At 61.7% G+C, this 21978-nt stretch overlaps 2 protein-coding genes across 6 annotated transcripts in view; one reads left to right on the top strand and one right to left on the bottom strand.

The window, feature by feature from the left end:
- The window catches only part of C13H7orf50 (chromosome 13 C7orf50 homolog), a 98749-nt gene that overhangs the window by 20560 nt on the left and 56211 nt on the right, over positions 1-21978 (bottom strand). The window lies entirely within an intron of this gene.
- GPR146 (G protein-coupled receptor 146) lies at positions 9939-21476 on the top strand. The gene is made up of 2 exons (XM_061208796.1): positions 9939-10072; positions 19720-21476. The coding sequence occupies exon 2, from the start codon at positions 19726-19728 to the stop codon at positions 20719-20721; it is 996 nt and encodes a 331-aa protein (XP_061064779.1). The 5' UTR covers positions 9939-10072; positions 19720-19725; the 3' UTR covers positions 20722-21476.

Genomic DNA, 21978 nt, shown 5'->3' with positions numbered 1-21978 from the left:
CCACCGCAGGCGCTGACATCACCCAGCAAAAAGCAGGTGCTCAATAAAGGCTCATGGAGTAAATGAATGAAGGTGTCCTTCCCCTAAGACACAACTGCAAATCGATTTTTATAGTCCGAGGAAAACCACACTCCCGCAGCCGGAGCCTGCTGAACCCGCCCAAGGCCTGCAGCAGGCTCTGGAGGCGGGGCTGGTTTCGGGGGGCTGCTCTGGCACCCTGGCGTGAGGACACGCTGTCCCCTGGCGTGCGCTGGCTGGCGGGTGTGGGCTTCCCACTTTGCGTGTGGGTGTCCCAGCTTCCCAGCCCGATAAGGATCTCCCAAGGTCCCAGAGCCAAGCCTGCATCTTTCTGTGCTTTTCCTCTTGGCCACTTCCCCAGCACCCAAGGCTGGTCCGCACACAGAGGCTCGCTCAGGAGTGCTGCTAGGGACAGGGGCAGGCACGAGGCAGGGGCCAGAGCTGGGTGGGGGAGGAGAGTGGAGGGCAGGGCGGGGCTGGCCCACCACCACAGTCTCACCTCTGTGACCCCGTTTAAGCCCCGGGACGCTGGCGTCAGCATCCTCACTTTACAGATAAGGAAACCGAGACTCAGAAATGCTAACACAAACGGTTTCAAGATTCGAAGCCACAAGCCAGTTTCGTGGAATGGACTCCACTTGAGGTCTTCCGAGTCACAGAGGATCTGCGTGCTGATTTCCCAGTGCATTTCCTGTGGCAGCCCTGCAACCCAAGAACCCCCAATCTGGTTTCTTCACGTACTGTTCTGGTGGCTCTAATGGGCCACCGTGGGAGACTGGACAAAGGAGAGAGCAGGAGGGGCAGAGCTGGCCTGGGGCAGGGTGAGGGTGGGACACCGCACGCGGGGACATGCAGCCCAGAGGGAGCTTCGTGCCCACTGCCCGTCTCACGCTCCCAGCCGCCCTGTTGCCTGCACCGTGCAGACGAGGTAAAGGGTGTGAAATGGGCCGGGATCCAGCTCCTTCCCAGGCCCTTCTCTGCCCAGGGACCCGCCTGCAGGATACACTCTGTCCCCGCAAGGCCTCCCACGGAAGCAGGTGGAGCTCACCCCCAGAAGGTGCTGCTGGGCTGTGCTGCCCCCTGGTTGTCTGTCCCGGGCCTGTGTCAGAGAGCAGCACGCACAGGGCCACTCAGTGCACCCTGGGGCTCCCTGTAGGGACCCCAGGAGAAAAGGCGCTTGGTCCAGCCCCGAGGGCCTTTGTGGCCAGAGTCCAGCTGGTGGAGTGGGACGGTGTGGCCTGCTGCGTGACCCCGGCAGCAGCACTGGGTCTACCCTGAGGGGCCACAGAGGCCCTCGAACCCCAGGCAACTTGGCCCAGCAGCTCCCGGTCAGGAAGAGTGGGTACATGACAGACCTGGATGCATTCCACGTACATTTGTTAAGCAACATCTTCACATGAGATATTCTTCTAAGTGCTAAGCTTACTGTGGGGAACGCCTGCTACCACAAACCATGTTCCAGTGCCCCCAGAACTCATGTATCATAACCCTACCGCCCACCCCGTGATGGCACTAGGAGGTGGGGCCTTTGGGAGGTAATTAGATCATGAGGATGGGGGCCCCATGAAGGGGATCAGTGCCTTCATAAGAGAGGGCACTGGCTGTCACTAAAGAGAGCTCCTCACCCCTCCACCATGTGAGGACACAGCAAGGAGAACCGGGAAGAGAACCCACCAGACACCAAAACTGCCAGGGCCTTGATCTTGGACTTCCAGCCTCCAGAACCATGAGAAATAAATGTGTTACTTATAAGCCACCCAGCCTATGGCATTTTGTGATAGCAGCCTGAACTAAGACCCCCTGCCATAGTTAGACTGCCTTGAAAGGCTGTAACACTAAGGAGGAAAATTAGGGACAACAGAGAGTCGGTTGACTTACGTTTTGTAATTTAAAATGGCTGGAGGAGGACGGAGGTCAAGGAAACAGCGTCAGGACAGTGACACCTGAGACCCAGAGGTGAGGGCACAGCCGTGGATATTTGGGAGAGAGGTGGTCCAGGCAAAGGGAGCAGGCAGCCACATCCCGGGGAGGGGGCACAAAGGCCCACGTGACGCAGAAGAGAAGCCAGGATGGCTGGGGGTGTGGGGGGCAGAGTAGAACTCTGCCGAGCTGGTGTTCTAGAAGCATGAAATCGCCCCCAAACCCTCCCCCGAGGAAGTAAGAACAAGCTCTCAAAACCAGCACCCCAAGGTCATAGGGATCATTCTGAGTCATTCAGCAAAGAATAAATATGTCCGACGCAGACATTATTAGCCGGGACGTCTGGCTGACCAGCATGCCCAGCGTTCCCGGGCATGCCACCTCCTGAGAACCAACCACTGGTGAAATCACAGGAAATGCTGCAGGGGGTTTGGAACACCCGCCTGGATGCCGACATCTGCTCGCAGCCCCCAGAGCTCCCGCACAAACCCCTTCCCTCACACGTGGTCCCGCCAGCGGGTCAGGCCCTGCTTGGAAGCATCTGGCGGGTGGAAATCGTGAGTGTGCGTGTGAGTATGGGGGGAGCCCCAGCCCCAGGGGAGCAGGGTCTGCCGTCGGCCACAAGCAAGAGGAAGCAAAGTGCTGCTGAAGGCCTTGGTGCAGCCGGCCCGCCAGCCCCTCCAGAGACGGCCATCGCAGGGCCTGGCTGTCACTAAAGCGACGGCAGGCCTGACTCCAGAACCTTATGTCCAAGCCCAGGTGGTTTCGCTAGAATTCTATTAAACACTTAAAGAAGAATTAACACCAATTTTATATAAGCTCTTCCAGAAAATGGAAGCAAAGGAACCCTTTCCCAGTTTGCTCTATGAGGCCAGTGTTACCTTGTTACCAAAACCAGACAAAAATAGTACGAAAGGAAAAAGAATGAAAGGAAAAGAAAAATATAGACCAAAATCTCTCATAAATATAAACGCAAAAATCCTACTCAGCAACGTATAAAAAAAATTATACACCATGACCAAGTAGAGTTTATTCCACAGACGCAAGCCTGGTTCAGTATTCAAGAATCAATCTAATAAACCCGTCATGTCAACAGGCTAAAGAAGAAATATCACATGATCATATCAACTGATGCAGAAAAAGCGTGTGACAAAATCCAAAACTCATTCATGATATACATTCTCAGAAAACTAGTAACAGAGGAGAGCTTCCTCAACTTGGTACGTGACATGTAAAACTGCCCCCTCCCAACAGATTGGGAACAAGGTGAGGAGATCCACCCTCACCACTGCTATTCAACACAGCACTAGATGTTCCAGCCAGGGCAAGAAAGCAAGAAAGTGCAATCGAAGGCACTCGGATTGGAAAGGAATACAACTGTCTATATTTACAGATGGCATGATGGTCAACATAGAAGAGCCCAAGGAATCGACACACTTTTTCCCTGTGTATGTCTTATTACTGCAGCACCGTTTGTTGAAAAGACTCTCCACTGAATTACTTTTACACCTCTGCCGAAAATCAAGTTGCTGATGTGGGACAGTTTCTGGGGTCTCTGTTCAGATCTGTGTCTCTCCCTCCATTAATACCACACTGTTGTTTGTTTTTGCTTACCACTAATAAACAGATTTATTTGGAAATTTCTAAACCTGCCATAAGTGGCGCTTGCCAAGCCCTAGGCCCACCCTCCTTACCAAGCTCCAAGGAGCAACGACAGTCCTCCCACCTCTCCCCTTCACCTCCTCCCCCCCCCCCCCCCGCCGCCTTCCACCAAGCACGCCACCCACACCTCAGGCCACGCCAGAGAACTAGAGTGCAGTCTCCCTCTAGGAGGCATTACCCTTGGGCCCAAGAGCCTGGGTGGCAGCCCTCCGGCATCCCAGGAGATGATGGCGGCCAGAGGTGCTTGCATAGGGTTAGGAAAGAGAATAAGGAAGGAGGCACCTGAAAAACCCCAACTTACCCCTGAACAAAAATAGTGGCTCCTGCATGGAAAAACCTGCTCCATGAAGAGTGCAAATGCCCAAAGGATAAGGAAAACCAGCAGCAAGGCTGGGCTGGTAGGAATGGCACCACACTGCCATGTTAAATTTCAGTTTCAGCGTTCATGGCTAATGCACAGAAATACAGTTGACTTTTGTATGTTGATCTCGCGTCCTGAAATCTACTGCACACCTCAGTGATGGCCATCCATCCAAGGCAGAGGGAGCAAGGCCATGGGTGGGGAACCAGCCTGCACGAATGTCCAGCATCTAGCCTCGGCCCTGAGCCCACGCTTTTCTGTGCAGGGGAGGCTGCCGGACCCACCCCCCATCATTTCCACAGGTCACGTGGGGTAAAAACCCACACCCCCACCCACCCTCCTCTGAGTCCTCGGGCAGGATCCTGGCATGGGGCAGACTGCCTTCCCCATATGGCTCGGCCAGACCTGGGCCTGGGACCCTTCACTGTACTGGGGACGGTGCCCTGGCTTCTGGGGCCACGCCTGAATGGCAGGTGGCCAGCAGACTCCGGGATGCCCCCAGCGCGGGCTGCTGAGAGGAAACCCCGGCCCATGCGCCCCTCCGGGGACCCCGCTCCTGCTCTCCAGGAAGCACTGTGTCATGTGCACTATTTTTTTAAATTAAGTAATTAATTAGTTTAACTAATTTATTTTGGGCTGTGTTGGGTCTTCATTGCTGCATGAAGGCTTTCTCTAGTTGCAGCGATCAGGGGCTACTTTTCGTTGCGGCGCGCGTGCTTCTCATTGCGGTGGCTTCTCTTGTTGCGGAGCACGGGCTCTAGGTGTGCGTGCCTCATTAGGTGTGGCGCCCGGGCTTAGCTGCTCCGCGGAATGTGGGATCTTCCTGGACCAGGGCTCGAACCCACGTCCCCCGCATTAGCAGGCGGATTCTTAACCACTGCGCCACCAGGGAAGCCCCACGTGCACTATTTTTAACGTCGATTAAAGGTTTGGGAAGAGGAAAATAAACTCCCAGAATAAAAACTCTGGTTCTTTCCCCTCCTAACCCCAGCTTCGAGGTGCATGCACGCGAGGTCCTAACCGGCAGCAGCAGCACTCAATCTGGCAGCGACCGACGGGCTCCCTCGAGGGACAGGGCGTGACAGAGGCTCCCCACCAACCGTCGGCAAGACAGTGAGTCGGGCTTTGTGAACCCCCTCCTGCAGGAGGAGTGGAGGGGTGAGCGCGTATGGGGCAGGACGCAGGTCCCAGCAGGCGGCCCGCGACGTGCTCAGGCCCACCGCCCTCCCTCTTTCCTCTTTCTGTTATTAAGGGAAGTCTGGTGACCCCCTGTGTCCAACGGTGTGGCCCATCTCCCCCTCCTCCCCTCACCCCCAGACATCTCATCATTTCTTCACACGCACCTGGAACACTTCAGCATACGGCTCTGATGTGATCTGTATGTTTTATACCACACACACACACACACACACACACACACACACAGGCAGTACACACAAATAGAAGCACACATGACTACAGCGGAACAGCTTTTTCTAAGTAATGGAATATTGTCATTGATTGCGTTATTTGGAAGCCGGACCGTGAGCTCTTCTTGGCTAAAAGTGTGGCAGAAAAGTTTCATCAGCAGAGTTGGGTGACGTGCCTAGGTCTCCCCTGACTCTGGGGAGCGCTGACTTGACTCCTTGGGAAGGAGCCTCTGAGGCTGCACTGCGGAGGCCGGCCTCCCAAAGTCAGACGACGACTCGGCCTCTCACAGGCTCCCACCGTCAACTTCCTCCACATCCTCGGCTCTGAGGGAAGATCCAGCTTCGAGAAAACCCCCGAGCGGACGTGGCCCTGTAGCCACGCTGGCTCTACCCCTCCAGGACCGCTCAGACGGCCACGGGGAAACCCGCCCTATCCACGCGGGGGAGCACCCTGGGGCCCGCGGGCAGGGCTGCACAAAGGCTGAGGCGCTGTGCCCACCGCAGAGGATGGACTGATCCCTGCTCCTCAGAACAGGAAGCACGAGGGGCCACCAAAGCCCACAGACCTGGTGCTGACCTGGGCTCCAGCCCATGACCGTGGCAGGACCCTGTGTAGGTCAGTTCCTCGCGGGGCCTTGGTCTCCGCACCTGCAAAGCGGAGCTGCCAAAGCGTCCCCGGGAGCTGGGAGGCACACGGATGAGGCTGCCGGGCCGCACGGAGCCCCAGCTGTCTGCTCTGGTCAGGGGTCTGTTATCCCCTGGAGCCCGGCCTCTCTAAACCGGGCCTGGTGGCCACTGGGAATCCCACTCAAGTGCAGGAAATCACTCCGTAAAGACTGTGGCACAAGGCCAGCGATCGGGGCCCCTTCCCAGATCCCACGGGCACTGTGGCACCGTGGGCGACCTTGCCCACGACTACCCGACTCGTCCTGCACCCTCGTGTGGTGTGGAGAATGAGCAGGCTCAGCGCCTGTTTCTCTTGGACACAAGAGCCGACGTGGCTGAACAGCCGGGGCCGCGACGAACCTCAATTAAGCACATCGCGGGTTAACCTACGATCCCCGAGATGATCCGCGCTGCTGCTGCTGGGTGAGGGGCGCCCAGGCGCGAAGCCCCCACGTGCCCGTGCTCCCCCTGCATCCGCGTGCCCCGTAGCGGGGGTGGGGGTCTGCCCTCGTCTCCCGACCCGCGGCTGGAGCGGCCCTGCGAGAGCCGGGGCAGCCGGGCTGGCGAGGGGTGTGGAGAAGGAGCAGGGTGAGGCGGTGCGGTGCCGGAATCGCAGTGGACAGCGGGGCCCTCCGCGCAGTGTGTGTCCACAGGGCCGCGTCCTCGCCACTGCCGCCGGCTCGGACACGGAGGAGACACAGCCCGGCTCGTGGCCCACCCGCTGGGGTCGGTGGTCCTTCGCACATGGAGACCAGGAGGAGAAGACGGCCACGGGGCAGGGGAGGGCAGGCCGCTGCCGGGCGAGCGTCGGGACACCTGAGAGCCAGAGAGGCCTCCCCCACCCCCCAGCCGGCTGCCATCAGGCGGCCGCCCAGGGGCTCCCGGGAGGGGCCACATTTTCCAGACCTAAGAAGCACCACGAAGGCTGTGCCGGGGCTGCTAGGTGTGCGGGGCGCTCGTTGGCCTCAGGGTGGACAGAGCACCGGCACCAGGTCTCCGAGCGTGGCTGAGGCCGTGACTTGGGCCTCGGTGGCCCTCCTCCAGGCTGGCCCAGCTGCACCCCTGCTGACTCCCGGTGTCCCTGGTGCTCCCCGTCGGGGACCAGAGCCCTGGCTCACGGCCTGCCTCACGCCGGCCTGGGGCTCCTGGAGGGCGGGCCCCGTCAGCGTGCTGACCTCTCAGAGCCACTGGTCTCCCCCAGGCCAGGAAAGGCACATCTCGGGCAGGGCTGACACCGGGTGCCGCTCCACTGCCCTCCTGGAGTCTGGGTGGCCCCCGCTCCAGGCCCTGCACGCCGAGGGCAGGGACCCTGTCACACACCCACCCCGGGCGCTTCTCACGTTAATAATGGAGAGGATCCGCTTCCACGGAGGACAGAAGCGGTGCCGGCAGAGGCCGAGTAGGATGGGATTTAGAAAGGGGGGGGGCAGTGAGGCAACTGCACTGACAAGGGTGACGACCCAGGATGACCACACAGAAACCACGGGCCCAGCTGTCAACTGACGTCCACCCCCGGCTCCTCCAGGGTGGGACTCGGGTTCTCACCAGGCCCTCACGCCTCCTTATCAAAGTCAAGTACCGGGGCCTGAGCAACACGACTTATAGTAACAGAACCGCAGAGACATCAAAACACATAACCTCACTACAAGCCACACTCGCAAGAACTAACAAGGGAACTTTAAACGTTCCTTGCCCTTGACCCACGTTTCACATAGAATCACACTTCTTCGTAGGTGTGAAACTCCTAAAAAGGTGCATCTCCTAAAGGTGCATAACTCCTAAAAAGAAAGACCCACCTGCCTTGTCAGCGAGGGTAGCCGTCACCCTCGCCGCCCCCGAGGGAAGGACCAAGTGCGGCCCCCGCAGCAGGTGACCCTCGAGTCCCTGACCAGCAGTCCAGAGCCCCCGGCGTGGGATCGACCGCCGCTCGAGGACAACCAGGAAGACTGGCCGAGGCTCAAGACTGGGGAGCAGTCTACATCCACGGAGAGGCGTGTCCACGAGCCCAGCAGAGCACCGGCCGGAGTCTCTACTCCACAGAGTGTGGCGCGCAGTTAGGGCACCAGCCTTGTGAACATTGCGTGTGCAGCTACAAAGGCAGAGGCCTGGGGCCCGGCAGCACTTGACCGCTCCTTGGGAGCCTTCACCAGAAACAGCAGGGGAGGCCGACGCGGTTTTCAAAAGTCAACACTAGACAATGCAGTTGGAAACCCAGGAACCAGGACCAGCTTCCCACACCTCCCGCCCCCAGGACGGTACAGCTGTCCCTGCAGACACCTGGGTCTTGCGCAGGAGTTGGCCTGAGCTCTGGGAGCAGCTAGCAGCAGGCCACAGAGCTGAGGCCCCGCGGAGCGTGTTTACATTTCCCAGCTAGAGAACACTGATCTGGGCTCAGCTGGAGGGTGGGTCCACTTTGAAGATCCCCCGACACACACAGACTCTGCCATTCTCCCTGGCCGGGGCCTGCTTGGTGGAGGAAGTCTTTCTCTGCAGATAAGGCAGTGGGGTGACCCGAGGACTAAGGGGCCGGGACGGAGCCGAACGCCTGCTTTTCCCAGTTACGATGAGCAGCTGACCAGGCGGGGAGCACCCCGTGGGCAGAGCCCACGTTCCAGAGGGTGAGCCTTGCCGAGCCTGGCGTTCCAGGGACTCTGACCAGGAATCCTGGGGTCCTGGGCCTTTCAAACAAGTAGACAACGACACGTCTTAGGCAGATCGCTAGGACGCCCCAAAGTCCCGAGCCCTGATCTAGAAAGCAGAGACCACCTGAGTGCAAATTCGGGCTCCACTCTGCTGCATGACCCTGGGCACGCTGCTTAAGTTTTCTGAGCCTCAGTACAATTTAAAATGAGCAGGGCACCGTACTCCACTGATGGTAAGGCATATTTCCTCACTTTGACGACTCTAAGATCAGCACGCTTCTTACGAGAGACAGCGTCAGACTGTTTTCTTGTAGCGGTCCATAACGTTTTGGCGTGTGCAGCACTGACGGAGTCTCCGACTTGATGAAACATGGAGCATATACCTTGAAAGGCTGCTCTGATGGCCCAGAACAGAAGCTGGCACACAGCCCGTCCTCCCTCGCTGCTGGATGTCAGTGCCGGCTGACGGGACTAGCCTTCCCACGGCTGGATGCCTGCCTGCTGCCACAAAGACCTGGTGTTGGGATGAGGAGCAACTTACAGTAATGACAACAGGGCCAAGGGGAGGGTGGGGCCCCCGTGGGGGCCCCAGGGGTCTGTACCCCAGGGGTCTGTACATGACCTTGACAGAGAGCAAGAGGCAGTCTGGTCCCCCAGCTGACCCCCAACTTCCCTCTCCGATCCCTTGGTCAGGAAGCTGTCCTGTCAAGCAGGATGGCCCAAGGTGGAGCCGTGAGCCCAGCCGGCAGGACCATGACACCCAGGGCCAGCCTTGGTTACTATTCTCATCATTCCTGTTCTGTCAACCCCTGGTCACACAGCACACTTGGATTTTCAGAAATGTTCTTAGCTCTGGAGCCAGATCGCGTTGCCAGGAGCACTATTACAGCACAAGCCTTAGAGCAGAGGAAACGACCTTGTTCTGTAACTTTCCCAACACCCAATTAGAACAGCAGCTACGGAATTACTGAGACTGCAAACAGCGCACTGTCTCTTTAAACGGCTTTCCTGCGGCCAGTTGTTTACAAAGAAATTCCTCAGGCCAGGAAGTAAGGGGTGAACCTGGAGCCAGCAAGCACTCTTGGGGAAGAGGAGCAGGTGCGCCTGGCAGGCCCCGATTACAACCTCCGAGGGCGAGGGCGGGGTGTCCGTCCCCTGCGGATTAGGAGCGCGTTCTGACTCAGCAATCTGGCCCGCCCAAGCCCTCGGCCGAACGAGCGCCGGCCACCGGCGCGCCCCCGGGGGCGGGGCGGACTCCCGGGCGGGGCGGGAGCGGCGCGGTCACGTGTGTACACAGGCCCGCGCGGCGTGCGCGCCGTCAGCCCCACCGCCTCTCTCGGAGCCCCGAGCTGCCCCCCTCGCGGCGACTGCGCGGTCCGCGGCCCAGCGAGCCGGTGAGTGGGCGCCGGATGCGGGGTGGGGGCGGATGGGCACCCTCGGGGTCTCGGCCCGCGCGGGAGCAGCACGGGACGCAGCGGCCCGGGGCCGGTGCTCCGCTCTGACTCTCGGGTCCCCTCGGCCCCGCCCGGGCGCTGTGCCCCGGCGGGTGGGAGCGCTGTCCCCGCCCGTGGCTGTCCTCCAGCCGTGCGGAGCCCAGCCAGGCGGGGCCGCTGCCCTGCGGTCATTCACCTGTCCGGGGCAGCTGAGAGCTGCTGGCCGCGTAGGAGGCTCAGCAGCACCGCCGGTTCCTCACATGTCCTGCCGGGGACTGACCGCCTGCTCCTGGGTCACCCTGGTTGTAACTTTCGTCCCCTTTTATGATTACAAAATCTTAGGAACTTCTGGAACGACGTCTAAATGGAAATACCAAGTGTCATTAATGGTCTAGGACACTTGATAAAAAGATAAAAACCCCTGGGCATGAGGCTCCTTCAAAACTTGAGAAGAAGGCAGTGCCCCCGCCTCTGAGCGCCCATGTACCGGGACAGGAAACCCAACACCAAGTTAATGACATCAACTCGGTAGCCGGGTTCATGGTCTCGGTGGGGCCCTGGTCTCAGTGTCGCAGTCTGTCCGGGCTTTGGGGAGACAGAGGGTGAGCCTGGACCTGACAGACTGTCCCCCCATCGCTGGATGTGCACTCACTTGGCAGCTCCAGGCCGCCTGCCGACAGCCAGCTCCGTGCCTCGGCCGAGCAGCGGGCCCCCTCCTCCCCGCTCTCCGTCTGTCTGCAGCATCTAGCGGGGCTGGCCTTCAGTCACCCAGGGGCGAGCAGCCTGCTTTCCCGGCCGCTGCAGACACGAGAGTGTGAGCACGGTGTCTCTGACCGTGCTCCAGGCTGCTCACGCATGACGGGGGCCAGACACGCTACCGTCCCATCTGGGTCCCCACCAGGGCGCCGCTGAGAGGCAAAGAGGCCCTACTGATAATTACACTGAGGGGACGGCCACACACTCCACGACCCGCTGCAGGGTCCAGCTCTCCACACCGGAACCTCCAGCATCTTCCTAAATGGAGAAGTCCTCTCTAAGATAATAGGCTTTGAAAAACCATAGCTTCCATCTGGTGAGTGCGTACTGTGCCGAGTCACGGACAGGAAGCTGGGGGGGCCCTGCCCTTGACTGCTGCTGTCCTGCTTCCCTGGGGGGTATGGAAACACCCTGAGGAGAGACGAGCACAGCATTCGTTCTGCACTGACTTGGGGTCCCTGGAACTCAGAAGCCCCTGGCAGGCGGGTGACGGGAGAAAGGCACGTATGTCCACTGGATGTGGGTGTGGGGGGTTTTAGGTTAGAACGGAGAACTGCTTATACCTATCATATAACGAAGAAGTGACATACTTGCAAAGATTCCTGCCAGGGGGTATGCGTGCGTGATTACAGGTGGGAAGAGGGACTGGCCGCTTTCCGGGGCCGGGAGAGGAAGGTGCTCCCTGGGGAAGCTGCATCCATCCTCCAGGCCCTAGGATGTCATCTGGACCCTGAGAGTACAACCTGCCACCCGGCCTTTCACGCCCCAGCTGCACACCAGGGCTGTGTCTGGGGTCAGGGCTGCTGGGTTCTGCACGCGACAGAAGCAGGCTGCTTCCTCCTTCAGCAGAGTGTCCAGCCACCTCCCCGTGCTCGCCGCCGGCTCCTCAGCTCTCTATGGCTGGAGCCTCTTGCACGGCTGGGCCGCACCAGGCTGCGTCTGTCCACGGGGTCTCACAGGCCCAGGACCCCAAAATACCAGCCAGGCATCAAAGAGCAGAGGGCACTCAGTCTAGGGAGTAAAAGTGAACTTTCTAATTTGAGAAGCTAAAACATGATGCTGCCAAGGGGCCGAGTTCGGCCCCCGAGACCTGCCAACAGAGCACCCCTTGAGTAGCGGAGGGACAGGGTGACACGGGCCGCCTGTCCCGTGTGTCCCCCCGGGGTCCCCTGCCTCCCACACACGCGGTGGGAGGGCGGAGCGCACCTAGGAGTTTCCCAGTTTTAATGAGAACCAAGGAAGCAACTGTCGCCATTATACCAAGAGTAATGGGCAAAAATAACTGCCAGCGTTCCTCCCTTGGAAAGAACCACGGGCAGCGATAAGATCTGTGGCTCTGAGCACCCCCCAGGTAAGAGCACACCAGGGAAAGGCAGGGCAGGGTGGGGGAGCCCAACAGGGTGCCAGTCTGCCCGAGCCTGCGTGGAGGCCCGGTCTGTTCTCAGTGTGGCCGTTGACTTTTCTGAGCGAGTCTTCCTGGTTCTGTTTTCCCCTGGTTGAGATTACCTGGAAGGAGCATTAGCCTCAAACCAAGGTAGTCGGGGGACAAGAAAAAGGCAAGGAACTAGTGCTCCACAAACAAAGGAACACGTGTCCCATATTCTTCCAGGGTGAGGAGCCTGGGGCCCCGGGCGGGCGTCCCGGGCCGTTGGTCCCCGTTCCTGCAGCCCTTCCCGAGCGGCGGACGTGCCGTTCTCTCCCACGGAGAGCCAGAGGCAGCTCAGTTTATGCCTGAGGCAGGCTACGTGGTTCACACTCACCACTCTTCGGTTCAGAACCTTAAAAAGCAATAGGCTACAAAAATCAGAACACCCCATCTACGTAATGGACCGTTTCTTACCACAGCCAAGAAGGCGCAGCGTCTGTGATAGGAATCAGTAGCGTAAGCTCTCTACATTGAAGACCTATGAAAACATCAGCCTTTCCGGAGCGTCTGGCTCCTACCAGCTGCATGTTAATTGTAGCTAGAGCCTCTGTCCGTTATTACAAAAGGAAATAAACATTCAGGAGTCATTTTCAGCGCATTTTGATGGCTCCAGAGCATTCAGCTGAAGTCCAGGTATGGTGCGCGGCGGGTCTCCAGGACGTCAGCCAGGCCGAGCTGCACTGCCCAGGCACTTTGGGGAAAGCCTGTGACACCATCTCAGGCCTCCTCTTCCCCGGACACAGCCAGCCAGGCTGCAGGGCACCAATCAAGGACTGCTCCCGCTTCAGGGAGCTCTCGGCAGGTGGGAACAGACGGGTGCAGTGGGCCGAGTTCAGCGACCTCGGACGGGAGTTAGCTGGTTCTTCGTTCTGTGGGCTGTGTGCGCGCACACGCTCACACTCGGGCACGCGCACACGCTCACTCAGGACCCCCTGCCCGCCACGGCCGCCCGCTCCCCGCCCCCCGCCAGGCTGCTGCTCTGACGCGCTCCTGGCATCCTCCAACTTCCACAGAGATCACCGTGCACTGTAGCCCTGAATTTGAGCAAGGTTTTTAGTTACCTGTGGACATTCACTTTGGAAGGGTTGGTTTATACCGTTCTGGGCTCTTTTTTAAAAAAAAAAAATCAAGGAAGAAAGACGCTGACATCTGGCCTCAAAACTCTTCCAGCAGCTACCCCAACTGACGTGCGGTCCTTGCCAGCAGAGAATGAAAGAAGGGACCGCGGAGCATCTGTAAGCAGGGGCGCCGTCGGGGAGGAGACCCCAGCTCAGCGAGCACAGCCCCAGAGACTCGCTGCCTGTGTTGTTACCGAGGCCCTAGTGCGGTCCCGGGGACTCAGCTGTGATGTGGGGTCTGATGGGGCCCGCAGCCTCTCCCCGTGAGCACTTGCACTGGGCCTGTGACCGCACTCAAGCTCTCTGTCCTCTCTCCCCCAGCTTCCTCTCCCCACGTGTCAGTTGGCAGAGAGTCTGAGCGAGAGTTCACGCAGCCGCTTCCTCTGCAGTAACGGAATGTGGAGGAGGGTGAGGAGCTGCAGCCCCGCTGCCCACGCCGGGACGGGCCAGGCTCATCCGCCGACCGCACTCACTCCACCCTCCCGACAACCTCCTGACCCAGGGACCAAAGCCAGGCAGCTGTGAGCAGGGTGCGCAGGGAGCCCGGTCCTCAACCACGTGGAGTCCTGGTCTCGGCCCCTTGGCCCAGTTCACAGGCCACTGCTTGGTTCCCTCCGCAGCCCTCAGGCAAGAGCTCTCAGCAGGCAGCGTGGGTCCCTCCCGAGGGGAGGACTGAGTCAGGCCAGGGGGCGCATCCGAGCTGCTTTCTCAAAGTATAAAAGCAGGGCCCTTGGTGCAGCAGGGCTTGGACATGCGCCCTGGGGCCCCGAGGTCCCCAGGTGGGCACCGCTTCACACCTGGCCCCGGCTGTTCCGCTCCATTGACCAGGCCTGTGGCCAGTCCCCCGCCAGGGCCCCCCAGTCACGGATCATTGGGGGGGAGCTGCTGCCTCACTGCGCTGCCCCCGCTGCCCCGGAGACTGCGGCCCCTCCTGGGCTTTAGGGCTTCCTGGGCCGCTGAGCAGAGGCATGGCCTGTCAGCTCACCTTTCCTGAGGCCCAGCCACGCCCACCTAGAGCGGACCTCCACACTAAGCCCGTGTCCTGCAAGACCCTCTCTGCCCACATGTGACTCCAGTCAGCACGGCCCGGCACCCACCCAGGCCACAGGGCCATCCGACAGGGCCTCCTGGGTGCCAGAGAGCGCCGGCAGACATCCTGGAAGTGCCTGCTCAGGGCCCAGAGCAGAGCGGGGGACCATCTTCTCCGGAATTGAAGACAGCAGGAGAGCTGCCCTGGGGCGCTCGGGCCAGCGCCGCACGCTCTGCACTCACGGCGGCGTCCACCTTGGAGCCAGGCGGCTGTGGGTTTCCCTCTCATGGTGTCTCCGCTCCTCCCCGCCCGAGCCTGGAGCAGACAGCTCTTCAGTGCCGCGCGGCGAGCCTCCCACCCAGCACAGCCGGGGGAGCTCCCACCCGAGGGGCACACAGCGTGACCACGGGGTGGCTGAGCCTTCCCAGGGCTGGAAGTTGGCGAGTCTGGGAGAATGTCTTCTTGAAAGATAATCATTGGAACCCAGAGAGGGTCTTGGAAGAAAACTATCAGTACTTCTATGCACAGGAACATCTGTGATGAATGACAGTCACTCCAGTTGAGGATCAAGGAAGAGAGGGGGCTCTAGAGACAGCTGAGTCCTCAGAAACGGGTGCGGGTGGGACAGAGCCCCAAAACGGCTCCGTGCCCTGGGCCTCCCGTGGAGACAAAACCACTACTTCCACGTCCAGCAGCCCTGAGCAGGGCTCGCCCCGCCTGCCCCGTTGGAGGTGGCCGCCCTATCACCATGCCCTTCTGACGGGCTAGCTTGAGCTCAGTGGCAGTGCCGCTGCCCAAGTACCACAGGTGGACGCCACCTTGTCTGACCATGAACCTCTGGCCTTGGGGCTTCAGCCTGGTTCCCTCCAGAGGGCAAGGCCACTGGGGTCCGAGAGGGGACCCTCTGTGCTGCAGAAGTGGTGAGCTCGGCTTTGTTCCCTTAAAGGCTTCCCTCAGCCCCCGGTGCCCCACATGCAGCGGGTGGGTAGGGAGGCCTGAGAGCGTCCCCATTCACACTCACAAAGCAGCAGCCCCAGCAGGCCACGCGCAGGCCAGCTCGTTCATCGGGCCCAACACTGCCCGACTTACTGGTCCTCTCAGATTCTCTGAAAGAAGCATGATTTTTGAGCTCCAGCCTCTCCCAAGGCTACCCTCCTGTGCCATGCATGCAGCCAAGCCTGCAGAGGAAGACCCTGAGCAGGTGCTTCAGTGTCAGGGGCAACGTTCTGAGCCAGCGGAGCCCTCCGCCCCGGCCCAGGGAGATGACCTCCACCCCGGAGTCTCAGGCCGGCGGTGCCCTCGCGCGGGCGAGGTAGCCTCTGCTCTGCCAGGCTGGCCGCCCTCCTCTCTCCTCTCCACTGCTGGCCCCAAGCCTGGAACCACCCTGGCCCGAAGCTAAAGACCTCTCCATCCCCTCGAACAAGACTGGCCAGACGCCCGCTGCATAGCAGCCATGCCGGGACCAGGCAGGGGAGCGGACGCTGGGAAGACCGCCGTGCTTGCAGGGCCAAGGCTGCTGCTTCAGGAGCATCATCAGGAACAAGACAGACAAAACCCTCAGACGGCGGGGATGCAAGTCACCTTTAGAGCAGTAATCAATCCCCTTACAGGAGCCACAGGATAAAGCTGTCACTGGACCACCGCGGACAGCCCGAGACACGTGCCAGTGCCGGCCTGCAGAGCTGCTTCCCGCTTCTCTGCCGGGCCAGGACACGGGTGCCGACCAGCCCGCTCCCCCGGCCCAGGGCCACGCGCCGGCCGAGCAGATGATCAGGGCTCGGCGGTCCTGCCGCTGGATCGCCGTGATCCCCGAGGCAACACGCCTGCACGCATCAGGCGCGCCCCTGCTCCGTGGACCGAGGCTGGTTGTAGCCCTGGCTTGGCACGCCTGCCGCAGAAGAGAGGCGACCGCAGGCCGGGATCCGAGAGCAACTGGGTCATCTCTGGGTGGACGTGCACACACCTGTATGTTCCCTGGGCCCAGCGGAGGGAGGTCAGGCAGGGGCCCTGGGAGGAGGCTAGGACCTCGACCAGGCAGGAGAGAGGTTCGGGCACGGAACCGGGACCCAGCCGGGCTGGCGGGAGTGGGAGTCCACGGAGGGCCCCTGGGTGCAGTGCCGTGGGGGGACAGGAGGTCGGGGCCACTCCTGGTGTCTCATCTGATGAAGGGGCTGTAGACGAGGCCTGGTGCGGGCGCTGCAACTGGGTGTTGCTGGAGGAGGCGTGGGGGAGGTTTGGAGAGCGGAGACGCAGCGAAAGCACGAGAGGAAGGCGGCCACCCCGGCCAGCGAGTCTGGAGGCGGGCCCGGAGGAGGCGAGGCGGGAGGGCGGGAGGACAGGGCAGAGCCAGGAGGACAGGGCAGAGCCGGGAGGACAGGGCAGAGCCCGGTGGCAGCAGCAGGGGAGCCGGCAGGGTGGGAGGGGAGGGGGGAGGGAGTGAGGGCGCAGAAGCGGGCAGGCCCGGGAGCCTCGAGGGGCCCAGCGGGCAGCAGCGTGGGCAGCTCTGACCAGGAGGTGTCAGGAAGGCCCCAAGGACAGGGCGACAGGATCAGCCTGTTCCTAAGGCCAGCCTGGACGAGAGGCCACTGGGGTCCTTGCTCATCCTGACCCCTGGAGCTGAGAGGGCTGCAGCAGGTGACGGGGCCCTCAGAAGTTGGATTATTAATCCTGCCACTTGGGGAGAATGTGGCAGCTTTCAGAATGAAAACCGCCAAGCGCTCCACATTCGGCACCACCAAGGACGGCCCACCGAGGCACCGGAGAGAAGGAGCCCGGCTGCTCAGGGCCTACCTGGCCTCTTCTCTCCTGCCTCTGGGAGGGACAGGACCGCAGAGAGGGCCCTTCCTGGAATCGTGGTCTCTGCGCTGGCAGCCGTTCCAGTTCCTCTTTCTCAGGAAGGAAGTGAACAGAGCTGGTAACTGGAAAGACAGCCCAGCCCAGCCCAGCCCCAGCCTGTGTGGAGGGTGGGAGCCAAGCCATTGTTCTCAGGCCCCCTCCTCACATGGCCTCGGGGGTGGGGGGTGGGGGGGGAGAGTCTTGTTTCCAGATTCCTGCACTTGCAAAACCAGAGCACAAAGGGAAGTGGGGGGACCGCAGGCGGCGGGGGCTGGGGCGGGGCAGGGCATCCTGCAGGAGCAGCACCCAGACCTGGGCAGGGCAGGATGGCCGCCCCCACCGACGTCCTCGGGATACCCGGCTGGGCTTCGAGCAGGTCTGACCGGCTGCCCTGCCGCCAGGGCGGGCAGTCACTTCCCGACACGACTGCCGCTCTCCCGCCAGACTCACTGCCGCTCTGCAGGTCTGGGGGTGTCACGGTGCCACCTGCCGAGCATCCCCAAATGAGATCCCCCAGCTCCCCTGCAAGCCCAGAGGCGCCGCACGCACAGTCTTGAGCCAGGCGGCCACCCACCCCCGGCCTGCAAGTGCCCTCGGTGCCAGCGGTGTCACCCGTTTGCTTCCTTCCCTTCTTCTCACCCCGCGTGCCCACGCAGGTGAGGATGGGCCTCCCCACTTCAGAAAACGCCAGGCACCTTCATCTGTGCATGAGGCGGCTCCCCCAACAGGTGTCCCTGCCCTGGGCCCGCTGAATGACACCTGGAGACGAGGGGCCTCCAGGAAGAACGTAGGGACAAAAAGCAAAGACGACTGAAAGCAAGTGAAAACTGGTACTTTTAGCTCGTGATCTGCATCTGAAATCAGAAGTGTCCTCACGGTTGATAACTAAGAGGACGCACACAGAGCTGCTTGTAGCTCACGGGGCAGAGTTTCTAAGTTCTGTGTTTATGAGCTGCCGGAAAACAAACTCGGGCAGGTTTTTAATCTAAAACCCGGCACTGACTCTCGAGACACTCACAGCCTGTCTCGGGCCGAGCGAGCCGGCCGTACGAGCACGTGAGTCTGTGAAGGAAATTCTCAGTAGGTTTACTCCATGTGACCACCTCCCAAGAATTGAGCCATTCTTCGGCCAGGGCAGGGCCCCTGGCAGCAGCTCTGCTCCTCCGCCGACAGCGCTCCCCCTGCCCTCGGCTGCGGCCCACGAGCCCACAGGGCCCCCCTTCTGTCCTCGGTTTCCGAGAACCTCTGCTCAGTTGACTTCCCCTGGCTGAGCCCGCCCTCCACGTGGATGGGGATCCCCAGGAGGGGCGGGGGCACCAGGGTACCCGCCGTGGGGCCATGGGGGGAGCCAGCGGGCAGGGCCGCCCATCCCACGCGCTGGTCCTTCCAGACACAACCCTTGTGCCTCAAACTGGCTGTAAACGGAGAGGGAAGAGCCGCTGCACCTGCCCCGGGAGGAGGGGCGTCGCAAGAACCCGCAGATGGACGCCCACGCGCGCGGAAGTGCGGCCCAGGCACCAGGAGACGTGGGGCCCGGAGTGAGGCAGGGCAGGTGTGGCGGGAGAGTGAGAGTGCGTGGACGGCAGGAGGGTAGGGACTGAGGCCCGGGTGGGGCCGCTGGACGCCCTGCAAGCCGTGTGAGGCCGGAGTGGAGGGGGACCGGGCCGCAGGCTGGTCACAGCACGCACAGGCCGCTCTGGTGGACCGGCTCCCCGGCCCCCAGCCACTTTCCAGGCCATGGCTCAGCAGGCAGGAGCCTGCAGGCATTCAGGACGGAGATGGGAGAGAGGGAGCCAGCACTGAATCGGCAAGAAGAGGACGTAGAGGGCTCCGAGGACCCCACGAGGGTGTGTCACCTGCCTGGAGCTCCTGCCGGCTCCCCTGACCCCAGGGCTCTGGAGGGAGGGCCCGTGTCCCTGCAGCGGCCGTGCCCCTCCCAGAGGTGACGGAGCCGGCAGGCGGGCAGCAGCTCGGGACCTGCGTCGCCCCGACCCGGCACGCCTCGGCCCAGGCGCAGGACGGAGGGGAGGGCGGAGCAGGGGGCTCGCAGGATTCCGCGACTGATGCGGGAAACCAGGGATGCGCCAGCAGGGCTGCAGCTCCCACCGAGGGGGCCGAGGGGGCCGACGGGGCCGCGGGAGGCCAGGCCTCGGGTCCACCCCCTCCTCTACAGGCTTTTGTCGCCGTGGCCCACCCAGTCACCGCCCATCACCAAAAGGTGACAGCAGGCATGTTATGGCTCCAAGAGCTGTATGTTTCCCTGGCAAACAGGGCCAGGGAGGCTCCCGTGGCCGGTAGGGTCCTCACAGCTTCCAGCCGTGCCACCTCGGGGTCACAGAAAACACGCATGCAGCACAGTTTCTGGCCGTCCCAGCTGGTTCAGGGGGCAGGGAGGGGCCCAGGTCTGGTCGAGGGAAGGACTCACGCGCTGCTCTCCCCACAGCCCGCCATGTGGAGCTGCCCACTCAACGGCACGGGCGGCGAGGACCAGCTCCCCTGCCAGCACGTCCAGCGGGCCCTGTCCGCCCTCTCGCTGCTCTACCTGCTTGTCGGCGTCCCCCTCGGCCTCGGCTACAACGCCCTGCTGCTGCTGGTCAACCTGCACGACCCGGGCGGCATGACCATGCCCGACGTCTACTTCGCCAACATGGCCGCGGCCGGCCTGGTCCTCAGCGCCCTGGCGCCTGCACACCTGCTGGGCCCCGGCGCTGCCGGCTGGGCCGTGTGGGACGTGGGCAGCGAGGTCCACGTCACGCTGCTGGTGCTGTTCAACGTGGCGGCGCTGGTGACCCTGTACTCCACGGCGCTGCTGGGCCTCGACTGCTACATCGAGCGGGCGCTGCCGCGCACCTACATGTCGAGCGTCTACAACACCAGGCACGTGTGCGGCTTCGTGTGGGGCGGCGCCCTGCTCACCGGCTTCTCCTCCCTGCTCTTCTACATCTGCAGCCACGTGGCTGCCAGGCTGGCCGAGTGCTCCCAGGTGCGGGACACGGAGGCGGCCGACGCCATCATGCTGCTCAGCGGGTACCTGGTGCCCGGCCTGGCCGTGCTGTACGCGCTCGTGCTCCTCACGCGGATCCGGAAGGAGGACACGCCGCTCGACCGGGATGCGGGCCAGCCGGACCCCTCGGCGCACAGGCTGCTGGTGGCCACCGTGTGCGCGCAGTTCGGGCTCTGGACGCCCCACTACCTGACGCTCCTGGGGCGCACGGTCCTGGCTGCGCGGGGGAGGCCAGTGGACGGGCACCCCCTGGGGACGCTGCTCCTCGCCGAGGACCTGTCCAGGTTCCTGGCCTTCGCCAGCAGCGCTGTGGTGCCGCTTCTTTACCGCCACATCGACAGAAACTTCCCCGGCAAACTCCGGCGGCTGATGAAGAAGCTGCAACGTGGGCACCAGAGCTGCTCCTTGGACGAAGCGGGGGCACAGCCGGCGATGGCGTAGACGCTGCTCCTCGGGCCTCGGCCAACCGAGGGGCAGACGGCGCGTGGCAGAAGGCACAGCCCGCAGTGACCGGGTCCCCCGCGCCCGCTGCTCGCTCGCTCGCTCCCTCCCTCCCTCCCTCCCGGGTCTGGCATCCAGGAGACTCGCTGGCCCTGCATCACCCGCTCCCTCCCTCCCTCTCCCCAGGAGACCAGGCAGAACCAGGTGAGTCCCCTTGGAGCTTCCCGTGTCCTCCCACAAGAAGCCACCCTCAGGCCAAGGCCATGATGTCCGAGCAGCAGGTGCCAGGTGTGAGGATGGGCTATGCCATCGGGGCACCTGGCCGCCCGCGGGGCGTGTGCTTGTCTCCTACGGCGCCTTTCAGGTCCACGCCTGCAGCAGCCTGCTTCCCTCAGCCTCATGTCTGGCTTTCAAATGAGTGATGAAAATCTAACGCCACTATTTATACTTTGTATTGTTAAAATACTCCATCCCCCCTCCCTCTTGTTTTGTTGTTTATGAAGAGATGTTTGGTAGGAAAGTCAGAAGGTATTAAAATGAAGGAGACACACGGAAGCGCGTTCAGGGGATGGGTGGGTGGTGGGCTCGCGGGGCCGGGGCTGCTGGCGACTTGGCGTCCACGTGGACGTGGTGGGAGAAGAGTCAGACAGGGCCTCTCCTGCCCCCAGGTGTGCCCCCGGGTCACGTCCGCTGTCGCTGGGCCAGCGTGGGTCCGTCCTAAACAAGTCCCCAAAGTGTGCACAAAAGTAAATAAACCGAAGGAAGAAAAGTGCTGTTAGGATTTCTAACCTAGCCCGAAAGCCGATGGGCCTGCCGACGGGAAAGAGGGATTTGGACGGGCGGGCGTCACCGGGGCCACAAGGGTGCTGCCTGCTCCTGGGACAGACAGACGGACGGCGCAGACCAGATAGGGCGGGGCTCAGAGGAGCCTCCCTTCCCCCACCCCAAGTCTTCACGAAGAAATTACCGCCCCACAACCCTCTGACCCTCAGTTCTGAAACCCCCAAACTCCCTAGAAACAAAGATTCGTTTTTCAAGTTCGCAGCAAAGGTACGAGGGTACCTTTCTGAGGAAAGATGAATGTGATGGTGGGCGCTGCCCCAGCCCCTGGGCTTCTGCCACATAAATACACGCCTGTTCACTTCTAACCACCCAGCTGCCCCGAGGAGGAGGCTGGCTCTTTTCTGTGGCATCTACCGGGGAAATCGCCCCATTTGGTCCCAGTCTCTTGGGAAACTGAGCCCTGAGTGAGTTGCA

This window comes from Eubalaena glacialis, chromosome 13 (genome assembly GCF_028564815.1).
Source record: "Eubalaena glacialis isolate mEubGla1 chromosome 13, mEubGla1.1.hap2.+ XY, whole genome shotgun sequence".
In the NCBI taxonomy this organism is placed as follows: domain Eukaryota; kingdom Metazoa; phylum Chordata; class Mammalia; order Artiodactyla; family Balaenidae; genus Eubalaena; species Eubalaena glacialis.
This window is presented reverse-complemented; position numbering and strand designations above follow the sequence as displayed.